This window comes from Lontra canadensis, unplaced genomic scaffold (genome assembly GCF_010015895.1).
Source record: "Lontra canadensis isolate GAN:19392208 unplaced genomic scaffold, GSC_riverotter_1.0 scaffold14, whole genome shotgun sequence".
NCBI lineage: Eukaryota > Metazoa > Chordata > Mammalia > Carnivora > Mustelidae > Lontra > Lontra canadensis.
The window spans coordinates 26,294,099-26,306,509 of record NW_022631008.1 but is presented as its reverse complement, the minus strand read 5'-3'; the positions used below and the strand labels follow the sequence as shown (position 1 = coordinate 26,306,509).

General features: G+C 35.5%; 1 protein-coding gene across 5 annotated transcripts in view; it reads left to right on the top strand.

Annotated features, from left to right (window-relative positions):
• Window positions 1-12,129, top strand: part of WASF1 (WASP family member 1) — a 60,247-nt gene extending 48,118 nt beyond the window's left edge. For 4 of the 5 annotated variants that reach the window (XM_032858309.1, XM_032858306.1, XM_032858307.1 and 1 more), the window contains exons 3-9: window positions 682-816; window positions 3,158-3,311; window positions 4,403-4,520; window positions 6,221-6,393; window positions 8,485-8,664; window positions 9,748-10,376; window positions 11,273-12,129. In XM_032858309.1, the coding sequence (XP_032714200.1) occupies window positions 682-816; window positions 3,158-3,311; window positions 4,403-4,520; window positions 6,221-6,393; window positions 8,485-8,664; window positions 9,748-10,376; window positions 11,273-11,430 (1,547 nt within the window). In that variant the 3' untranslated portion in view covers window positions 11,431-12,129. The remainder of the gene's footprint in view (window positions 1-681; window positions 817-3,157; window positions 3,312-4,402; window positions 4,521-6,220; window positions 6,394-8,484; window positions 8,665-9,747; window positions 10,377-11,272) is intronic. The other variant, XM_032858310.1, reaches the window with a different exon arrangement.
• Window positions 12,130-12,411: the final 282 nt, after the last annotated feature.

Genomic DNA, 12,411 nt, shown 5'->3' with positions numbered 1-12,411 from the left:
AAAGGTGCACATAATAATGACTCACCTTTATATCATGATAGGTTGCCTAAACTTCTCCCTGGCTTATTTACTAGATAGAAATTTCTCTTTTTTTTCTCCTTTTATAATGGATTATTTTTGCTTATTCTTTTCAGTAAGAGAAATGTATATGACTAGAGAAAATACAGTGATTTTAGATTTATGATGCTTTTTTGAGAAAATAGAACAAGAAGATGTTTTAATCTCATAAATTTTCAGAATCTATGTTTTGGGTCTATCTGAGACTGGTCTTCAGTTGGGTTTATGAAGACTTTTAGATTCTGCCATTTGGCCTGAAAATCAGTTCTAGTATAGAGTTTATTTATGAATGCTGATTCAAAAGAGGTATTATTTGTATATACTTTAACATCATAATGTTCTCTAACCTCAACAACAGGGCAGGTATGGATAAAGCAGATTGAGTATTTCCATTTTAGGCACAAGACACCTACGAAGTGGCAGATATCTATTTAAAATCAGATATCCCAGGTTTTATGTTGTGTTCCCACTCTGTCTCAGTTGGTCACTTTAGGGTTTAAAGTATAATAAACTAGTTCCAAATAAATGCCAAATTTCAGGACAGCACTTTTAAAAATGTCAAATTGTTTGGTATTTATCTCTGATCCCATTAAATGTTATGGCATATGTTTCATTTTTGCCTAGGTAAATATGCTGAAGATATATTCGGAGAATTGTTCAATGAAGCACATAGTTTTTCCTTCAGAGTTAACTCATTACAAGAACGTGTGGACCGTTTATCTGTTAGTGTTACACAGCTTGACCCTAAAGAGGAAGAATGTAAGTTTATTCATATTGTATTTTCTTTCACATGTATCCTAGGTTTGGTGAGATGAGCATTTAATTTAAGAACAGTATTAAACACGAGTTTATTACAAGTCTTTTTTACCCATGGCCTTTGATGTATATGTTGCAATAAATTATGGGGTACGTTAGAGAAGGATTCAGAATCTAAAAGCTGAACTGCTTAATTTGTTACCATTTTGGGGATGTTGGAAAGAAGACATTTTCACAGTTACTTATATAACTAGATCTATAAACTATATAATCTATAATCTAGATTTTTAAACTCCGAGTTCACATGAAATAACATTATGAATATGATACAAAATTACAGAGTATAATACCAGTGTTTTTGTTTTCTAAATTACTATTAAATAATTTAAGGAATGGTGAGAACTAGGAATATAATTTAGAAACTGTGTAAAAAGTGATCTTTTAAACAAAGATCTATATAATTATATTTAATTACATTTACAAATACTGTGTTGACTTACTGTGTTACATAAAACTGTTTAAATATCAGACGTCATGTTGGCAGCTGGAAGGGCCTATAGCACGGTGGCATGTTAATAAGACAAATGGTAAATGAGAGCAGTTGAAGATGTAAAAGTGCATATTAATGGGGCACCTGGGTGGCACAGTGGGTTAAGCGTCTGACGCTTGGTTTCAGCTCAGGTCTTGGTCTCAGGGTCCCGTGATCGAGTCCAGTGTGGAGCTCCATGCTTCGTGCAGAGCCTGCTTAGAGTTTCTCTCTCTTCCTCCCTCTGCCCCTCCCCCTGCTCGCTCGCTCTCAAATCAATCAATCAGTCTTTTTTTTTTTAACTGCTCATTACTTTATACATTCTTTACATCCTTGACTAAGAAAGGTTTGGGAGATTAAACACTAGTTTCCATCCTGGTCACATACTTACGGTAAATAAGTGGGGTGGGGTAGTGGCAAGAATTGATCTATTTTGATTATAGAAAAGGGGCCACATCTGACAGGAGCCAGAGACCAGTGTGTGGTGTTAGGGCTAAAAGGATCAGCCTCGGAGGCAGACAGATCGGGGTTTTCTCTTCTGGCTCCATTGCTTATTAACCATTTTGCCTTGGGCCAGTTTTATCATGTTTCCTAGCCTTGGTTTTCTTATGTTTAAAATGGAGTAATAATTTCTTTCTCGTTGAATTGTTTGCAAAAATTAAGTGAAATAAACATTAGTGAGAACATCAAGCACATATAGTCTGTTCTCATTAAATACCTCTTGTATCACTCTTTTTAGCGATAGTAAGAAAAAAAAAATTTTCCTTCTCTGAATTTCATTTTGGTGTTTTTGAGTGTGTTACAAATCATGCATCAGTGGAGTTGCTGGAAGGACATTCGTGGTGTAGCCATCCAGAGCTACATTGCTCCAGCCGGTCCATAGATCCAGACTCTCAAGCTGAGTGAATTTTACTTGTGAGGATGATAAAGATACTGTTTTAGGGAGAAGAATTAATTTAAGAATTGTGTAGTACTGGCCTTGCTATGGTATTTACCTACATACTTAAACCCATATTAAATATTTAAGAAATCACCTACTTTCTTAACATCAGAAAATCATTCTATGAATTAAGAATGTACAAATTTGGTACATTTCTTATTTTAACATGCTGCATAGTCCAAAAGAAAATGAGTAAATGAAGTTATTTTAGATTATCATGTATGTGATGGAGCTCTGCTAGTTACTGGAGATACTGATGTAGGAGACAGGGTCAGTCTTCAAGAGCTTATAGCTATATAGAGATCCTTAGAGTATAAGATAAGTAATAAGTGAAATAGATGATGATATAGATTGCCTGGCACTTGAAAATATTTTCTTTATGGTAAACTTTGTTTTAAGTTTAAAGCGTATGTATAATATTTATAGGCTAGATAGCATAGACGTCAACAGTATGTTTAGCCAAGAATGCCACTGAGGACTAAGTAATTCTTTCACTGTTGTTGGTGTAAGCTAAATAAAAGTAAGAAGGGGAATTGGGAAAAAAGATGATTTAAAAAAAGGAAGAAGAAAAATGTGGGTTAGTGGGGGCTGGGGATGGCAAGTAGGAAAAAGATGTTTGATGGGAAGTGTAGATGATGCTTCAGGCTATCATTAGAGCCTTTTGAGCCTTAGAAATCACAGGTACCTTCAGACTTACCTGGTTGGAACAACACTGTGATATAATGGTAGAGCATTTAAAATGTGCTTCCTGATTCACAAGCCTCTACAGTCACAACTTCCTGAGCTGTGCTAACTCTTAAATACAGTATGTGAATTTGTGTACTATGTTAAATCCACTTAGAAAAAGAAATAAAATAGATTTTTGATTTTTGTTTTAGTATCTTTGCAAGATATAACAATGAGGAAAGCTTTCCGAAGTTCCACAATTCAAGATCAGCAGCTCTTTGACCGCAAGACTTTGCCTATTCCGTTACAGGAGACGTATGATGTTTGCGAACAGCCTCCACCTCTCAATATACTCACTCCTTACAGGTCAGTGGGGTAATAAATGTGAAGGCTGGCGATTTAGCGCAGACTTTCAATCCAGATCAGTAGCACTCTACCCTTAAACGCTGAATCCCCAACATTTTTTATGTCACTGAGCATTTCACCAACACATAGAACCCTCCTCATCTACCACCTTTAGAAAACTTTTGCTTTATACACTAGGTGGGTTCCCAAGGTTCTGGCATACAAAAGACAAAACTTACTCAAGGAAATTGTTTTGAAAAGTATTATTAATCAAAGCCAATGGCAAACTTATTAATACAAAGGGGCAAAGAGTTACTGTCTTTTTAATGTAATAGCTGGTCAGGTGAAAAATAAAAAATGAAGAGCTCAAAATTCCACCACACTAACAAAATGTAGAAATATCATTTTTGTTTGCTTATGCCTACTCTTGATCTATATGCATTAAGTTTTTACAAAATGCATGTGTAGTATCTTTTAAAGATGTTTTGTACCATTTAAAATAAAATCTGGAATTCCTTAGGCTTTCTTAGGGGGTACTTTCACATAATTTGTTCAGTTGGTAATATACACAACACATTTCCTGAATAAAATGGTATTCAGATATTTATCTGAAACTGTTTTGTCAGTATGCAAGTCATTGGCTAAAAATAACTGTTGCTACTAGAATAAGTTTTAAAGGATATTTTTGGGGTTTGGTGAGATAATAAGCAAATTAGAGTAATTGGCAGAAACCTGTATAATTTCTCTATTCTAATGATATTATTGTCTTTTCAGGCTTTTATCTTTGGCAGAACCTTTTGTAACTATTGGAATTTCCCAAAGGACTTTTAGAAAAGTTGGTATTCAGCACAAGTTAGGGATGAAAATCGTCCAGCTGTTCTTCAGATTAGTAACACCAACTCTGAAAAACACCTGGTTTTCCATTTTCCTTAGTTTTTTTTGTCTGATTCGTGAGAAATATTTTATTGATGCAGCATTCTAATTTATTTTGTCAGTATTTTTACGCATGCTGTATTTCATTAATGTAAGAGAAAAGCATTTTAGTAAAATTACTCTGATTGCCTCTCTAAGTCTTACTGGTATATGTTTTAATTGATATTTTTATATTTCAGAGATGATGGTAAAGAAGGTTTGAAGTTTTATACCAACCCTTCATATTTCTTTGATCTATGGAAAGAAAAGATGTTGCAAGATACAGAGGATAAGAGGAAGGAAAAGAGGAAACAGAAGGTATTATAAGAGATTCAAAAAATTAAAGTTAGTTTTCGTGTATTTGTGTTTTGTTGCATGCAGGGAACTTGACTAGGCTTGTATGTTGACAGTTTTATACTGAAGTCTTTATAACCACACAGGAAGATCACAGTCTAATGGGGGAACAGATGAACAATTAGTATTTTAATGTGGTATAAGTGCCATACCAGAGGTATGCATGGAGAGTTTAGGTAGCACAAAATGGCACCTGCTTTAGCCAGAGGACAGGGTTGGTAAACACTTCCAACAAAGCTTATAATACTGTAGAACAAATAGGAATTAAGTGGGCCAGGGAAGAGAAGGGCATTCTGGTAAGAAGGGACAAAGGAATATTGTGCAGATGTTGGCAAAGTAGATTAAGCTATATTTTCTTACCACAGATCATCTCATAAATGTTTTGGAAAGATTATATTCTCACTAAATTCCTATTATCTGTCTGCTATGTTGCTATTTTCTACTTTGTAACAAAATGTTCTTGGATCTGCTTTATTATATGTTGATAATAACTGGAAATAAAGAAGGAGGCAAAATTGGGATTTAGGCAGAATTATGAAGGAGGCAAAATCCGTTTCTTATCATCCCTCTGTTTCTCCTGTAACTATCTCCTCTCCCCTTTTCTCCATAATGCCTTCGTGTTATTATTTTCTGTACTAGACAGTATCCCAGCGTTCTAGCCAGAGTTTACAGACTGGTGACTGGCAGCTCAGATTATGCCTGCAGTCAGTGTTTTGTTTGACAAACACAGTGGTTTTAAAATCCTTGAAGTGGAAAGCCTTGAATGGACATGCCTGTTTTTTCATTGCAATCCCCATCTTACACCTGATTTTCTTCATTCATGTATGTGATCTGCTTCGCCCCTTTGGGCATTTGACTTTGTTACACCAACTCTTGACCTCTCTCTGCTTTCTCCCACAATTTGAATCATTCTGTGTTTTATTTTTTGAATACCCTGTTTCTGTTGAGTGACATGTTGTTATGGGTTAATTGAATAATTATATTGGCTAGCTAATTGGTCACTTTCCAGATTACATAGCCTTAATAAATTTTAAGGTTTTGGTTAGAGTTAGTGCCATTACTGGTAGAAATTTCACTCATTATAGCAAAAACTAGTAGATTTGGGAAGAGAGTTGGTGAATCTTTTTTCATCTGAAAGGACTTTCTAACCTCAAATTTTATTATTTAGGCATACTACTTTTTTAATTAATTATTTTATTAACATATAATGTATTATTTGCCTCAGGGGTACAGGTCTGTGAATCATCAGGCTTACACACTTCACAGCACTCACCATAGCACATACCCGCCCCAATGTCCATAACCCAACTACCCTCTCCATAGCCCCCCTCCCTCCAGCAACCCTCAGTTTGTTTTGTGAGATTAAGAGTCTCTTATGGTTTGTCTCCCTCCTGATCCCATCTTTTTAGGCATACTGTTTCTATCTGATGCATCAGTTAAAATTAGAGGTAAAAGAAACGTGACCAGAAACTGGGATTGCAAGCAAGCTAGCTAAGATTTAATTCTGAATGTACAAATGAACTGTCTCTGTGTTACTTTAACTTTATTATGATGGCATTGTCTTTTTCAGTATTAATGTTAGAATTTTATTTTGATTGTTAATAACATCTTTTTAAAAACTTAGTACTTCAGCATTTGGCTTTGTTTCAATACATCTGTTATAGCAGAAAAATCTAGATCGTCCTCATGAACCAGAAAAAGTGCCAAGAGCACCTCATGACAGGCGGAGAGAATGGCAGAAACTGGCCCAAGGTCCAGAGCTGGCTGAAGATGATGCTAATCTCTTACATAAGCATATTGAAGTTGCTAATGGCCCAGCCTCTCATTTTGAAACAAGGTTTCTTTTCTTTTGTTTGTTTTTTAACAAAATTAATGATAAAATACTGGCTTTGTTTCTGATATCTATGCCTCTAAGTCTTAGGTCCTGAATTGTTGAACCAGCAGGCCCTGCTTCAGCTATAGAAATAATTTTGAAACCCTGACTTTTGTGAGCCTACTAAAGTCTGGTCTTGGGCAGGTCATTTTCATACCTGGATTTTAGTTTTATCATCTATAGAAAGAGGTGGTTGGAATAGATGATCTTTAGGGTTGTTTAAGCTTTCATATGAAGTCTCAGTGCTCTCTCTCAATATTTCAGGCAGAGTCTGCTAGAATTTCATAATAGAGGAATGGGGTCTGGAATTTTTTTTGAAATATTACTGTTTCACTACATATAAAATAGGAGCTGAGAAAGGGTAATATTTTGTTCCTTTTCTTTCTCCTGACTCCCTTTCTATGCCACATCTCCCACCTCAGTCACCTCAGGACTTTTAAACAGAATTACTCATCCCCTTTTGCGGAACTATAGAATAGGTCTTTTTCCTTTCTCAGTCACCATGGCCCCATCTAAGTAACATGCTACCCTAACTAAACATTATACTAGCATATCTCTGTAAAGGAATTTGTTAACTTTAGTTGAATGAGTATAGTCATTATTATATATATATTGTAGTTATTTTTGAATGGAAAAGAGTTTCAAGTTTTCTTTGGAATAATACATGTAAATTATTAGGCTAATATCTTTGCCAAGTTTAGAAGTATCGTACATGTAAGATACTATTAATATACGCATTGAAAGAAAAAGGCCTAAAGAATTGAGATTTATTTGAAAAAGCAATCTATAGATAAACATTTTCTCTTCTACTGTTAAGTAATTATTGTATTACCTTACTTACCCAGTAGTGTAAGTTCAGTACAGTTAATCCTTGAACAACGAGGGAGTTAGGGACACCCAATTCCTTGTGCAGTCAGAAATGCACATGTGACTTTTGACTCCCCCAAAAGCTTCAGTACTGATAGCCTCCTGTTGACCGGGAGCCTTACTGAGAACATAAAATAGTCATTTAACACATATTTTGTATGTTATGTGTATTATATACTGTACTTTTATAATACAGTAAGCCACAGGAAAAAATGTTAAGAAAATTATAAAGAGAGGTGCCTGGGTGGCCCAGTTCTTAAGCGTCTGCCTTCAGCTCAGGTCGTGATCCCAGGGACCTGGGATCAAGACCCACATTGGGCTCCCTGCTCTGCAGGAAGCCTGCTTCTCCCTTTCCCACTCTCCCTGCTTGTTTTCCCTCTCTTGCTGTGTCTTTCTCTGTCAAATAAATAAATAAAATCTTAAAAAAAAAAAAAAGGAAAATCATAAAATACATCAACAGTGCTGTACTGTAAAAAAAAACAACCCCTCATATAAGTGGGCATGCTCAGTTCAAAACTGTGTTCATAGTCAGTTGTATTTTCTAACTCACTTTGTGTACATTCATCTCCAGCATGCACTACAATCAGTAAATATTTATAAATCTAAAGTTCTGCTTAAATCTGATCTTAAGTCATGTGTTGTTTTTTACTCAGTTATTTTCTGAGTACCCTGCCACCTTTGAAAACACCAAAAAGACCAAACAATGTAGTTCGCCATCTCTGTGGTGTCATGGAGGCCTTTCTCACTAATACAGACATTTAGAAGTCATTTAAGTTTAAGAGAGCAACAAGATATCCTGATGGTAGAAAATTCTAGTTTTCATATTCTGGCTTTTTGTCATTGACATCATATTTTGAAGGAAAAAAATGAAATAGAGGCAGATAGCTTTGAACACAATTTGCCGGAAGTTAATTACTTTCTTGCTTATAAGATTCTATATGTAATACTTTCTATCCTTGTGAATTGAATTAGTATTATATTATAATATAGTAAAATAACTGCAAGGAAAGGTTACATTGTGAGCAGCATTCTTTGTTTTAAAAGTAGTAATAAATTTCTGAAGTTTCTTAGTAGTGGTTAAAATATTAACAATCAAAAGATACATGTTAAATATCTCCTGTAGAACACTGTACTGCACCTGTAATTCAAGAAAAACACACTGATACTGTATTTTTTTTTTTTTTTTAGACCTCAGACATATGTGGACCATATGGATGGATCTTACTCACTTTCTGCCTTGCCATTTAGTCAGATGAGTGAGCTTCTGACTAGAGCTGAGGAAAGGGTCTTAGTCAGACCACACGAACCTCCTCCACCTCCACCAATGCATGGAGCAGGGGATGCCAAACCCATACCCACCTGTATCAGGTATGCTGGGATGGGCAGGTGATACTTGTTCTCAGGGGCTGGTAACCTTTTTCTTGAAGGATCAGTTAGTCAATATTTTAGGCTTTGTGGGCATTCGTTCTCTGTCACAGCTACTCAGCTCTGCCATTGGTGACTATACATAAATAAATGCCTGTTTGTGTTTCAATGAAACCTTACTTGTAAAAACAGCAGTTCAGATTCGACGGTGGAACGTCATTTGCCAGCCTCTGATAAAAGCTGACGTGTTCTCTCGGGGAAGATTTAGTGAATGAGAATTTACTGTAAAGGTTAAAGTGTGTTTCATTTTATTATAGCTTTATTATCAAGCCCATAATGTGCGGTATATTAATAAAAATGAAAAATTTTTGGAATGTGGTAAGGGACTAAGAAATGGGAACCAAAGAATGTGATTCTAAGTGTTAATTTGGTATTATGGGGAACACTCTGAGAATTTGAGAGAAAAGAGGCAATAATCTTTCAGTAAAGTGATTTTAAAGTTTAATTTTATCCATTGTTATCCAGCTTATAAAATTTTTAATAGGTAAATAGAGACCAGCTTTATAATTTTCAGTTTAAAAAAACCAGCCTTCTATCACTGAGTCATTTGATGTTCCATCCTCAGGAAGGAAGAGAGCCATAAATTTCCTTCTGTGGCTTATAATTAGTTGTTATTGATTTAACTGAAATGACATATGATGAGTCTTAATAGCTTCAGTATCAGTGCAGCATTGTAATGGCCACAAGTATTGCTGCAAATATTGTCATATGATAAATGTTGAGTCATTATAAAGACTCCTATCACAGCATAAAATTGAATATTTTATTTATCAAAGTAAGCATAAAATGCTTGAGTGCATATGACAGGTGCATGGAAGGATGAGACCATTTAGAATATTACAAACGAAAACACCACCTCTTAATTTTCTTGTTGGTGTTTTCCCTTCATCCTAAATCTGAAGAATTTTTAATTTCTTTAGGAACGTGTTAATGCATCTGCCCTGATATAATTACTGGTAGTCATATCTTTCCTGTGGTTAGTTCTTTCTCTTTTAATAACTTGCTAGGATTTCTTTATCATTTCAGTTCTGCTACAGGTTTGATAGAAAATCGCCCTCAGTCACCAGCTACAGGCAGGACACCTGTGTTTGTGAGCCCCACCCCCCCACCTCCTCCACCACCTCTTCCATCTGCCTTGTCAACTTCTTCATTAAGAGCTTCAATGACTTCAACTCCTCCCCCGCCAGTACCTCCCCCACCTCCACCTCCAGCCACTGCTTTGCAAGCTCCAGCAGTACCTCCACCTCCAGCTCCTCTCCAGATTGCCCCTGGAGTTCTCCACCCAGCTCCTCCTCCGATCGCACCTCCTCTAGTACAGCCCTCTCCACCAGTAGCTAGAGCTGCCCCAGTATGCGAGACTGTACCAGTTCATCCACTCCCACAAGGTGAAGTCCAGGGGCTGCCTCCACCCCCGCCACCGCCTCCTCTGCCTCCACCTGGCATTCGACCATCATCACCTGTCACAGTCGCAGCTCTTACTCATCCTCCCTCTGGGCTACATCCAGCTCCATCTACTGCCCCAGGTCCCCATGTTCCATTAATGCCTCCATCTCCTCCATCACAAGTTATACCTGCTTCTGAGCCAAAGCGTCATCCATCAACTCTACCTGTAATCAGTGACGCCAGGAGTGTACTTCTGGAAGCAATACGAAAAGGTAATTTCCTTGTGGCCTTTAAAAGCATTGCTAGGGTATCATTAGAACCTTCCTAAATATTTGACAGAATAATGTTTTCCTCACTTAAAAAATTTTAAGTATCTTTGCACACATGGTTCTTGGAAAGGAAAGCTGTGTTCAACGTGTATTTTAAATCATTTTCCAGAAAATAAATCACATTTAATTATTTTATTTTCATACTTTAGTAGGGATTCTTAAAATGTTCATTAAATAATGAGAAATTGAAAGAGTCAGACTTACAAGTTATAGAAAATTTAGTTAAAACCCTTTATATTATGTTTAATTTGTATATTAACTCCTTTAAAAACAGTGTTTTCTTCAGTGTTAAGGCTGTCCATTTGGTGTATCAGTGACACTTGCTCTACCAGATGCCTTTATAGGATTAAAGTTCCTCCCTTAGTAACAAAGGAAAAACATCTCATACTCATTTATTTATTCAGCCTGCATTTCCTAGGCACCTACTATAAGCCAGGCATCAGCAGCAGAGAATGAATAATACTGCCTTTCCCTCAAGCACTGGAGAGAATAAAGCCCAGAAGATACGCTTAACAACATTAATTTGACCACCAGTTGACTTTTTTGGGGGAGGTGCTGAGTAGGGAGGCACAGTAGACCATCATGGCTAAATAAGCTGTAGATAATTCACCGGGATAGCTGCTAAGTTTGACCAGTTAGTTTTACAGATAATGAAAGAATTTATTGACCAAATTAATACGATTCTAAATATGATCCCTTCAAATTCTTTTTAATAGATCTTGCTTTCCATTTTCCAGTTAGTATTTCTCACATGTACTTGATTTTATTCCAGAAAGATTAATAATATGTAGTATATAGTATTTTGGTTTACAATGAATGCTTTGGTTTTTCTGTACCAGGTATTCAGCTACGCAAAGTAGAAGAGCAGCGTGAACAGGAAGCTAAACATGAACGCATTGAAAATGACGTTGCCACCATCCTGTCTCGCCGTATTGCTGTGGAATATAGTGATTCAGAAGATGATTCAGAATTTGATGAAGTAGATTGGTTGGAGTAAGAAAAATTCATTGATAAATATTACAAAACTGAATGCAAATGTCCTTTGTGGTGCTTGTTCTTTGAAAATGTTTGGTCATTCCAGTGTTTTGCTTTCTTTTCCTTATGATAAATAACCCTTTTCCTCCATAATTTTTGATTTCTAAGAAAAATATTAGCATACATTTCAAACTAAATGTTTTACAGTGGCTTATCTTTTTTTATTTTTCCCTGAAAAGATAATTTGGTCAAATAAACCACTAAGTATTAAGCATGGACAGCTGTTGTTAGAGTAGCAGATTCAGTTTTTTGATATAAATTGTGCACTTTGTGAATTTTAATTTAAAGAAAGCAACTGAGATTGAAATCTTGAGGGCAGCTGTATCAATGAGCCTTACTCCATTCCTGATGTTTTAAAAGAAGAAACACTGCCTTGATTATATGAATACACTCAGAAAGTATGTTTAGCTAGTAGTATTGAATTCTCTTAAAGGAATGCTTGAATTTTTTTTAATTATTGTTTTACTGTTTTTAAATACTTGCCTTATTTGAATGTTTAGCAGTACCCCCTTCCCACTTATATATTGTGTGGTACGATTTTGCTTGCCTATAAGAGTTTAAAAAATTTCCATGTGAAATACTCTGACATAAACATACATGTAACTTACATTAACTGTTAAGAATAACAGTCTGATTTAATAAATGGTTCATTTTAAAGGTTCATGGGTGTTGCTCTTTGAATAAAACTATTTCTGATAATTTATCAAATATATATAAAGTAGGATTTTAATACATACATAGTAAGCAAAAAACTTTAAAATCACTTAAACTATATAATTTCTTCTTAATTATACAGATTCATGTTGTCTAGTATGTAAGGTAGCTTTTATATCATTTTTTCAAAATCAGTATTTTTCAACTCCTTAGGTTCTTAGATTAAAATCTCAATTTGCTGTCTAATTTCAACACACTATGACTTGACACCCTAACAGCATTCTTGAAA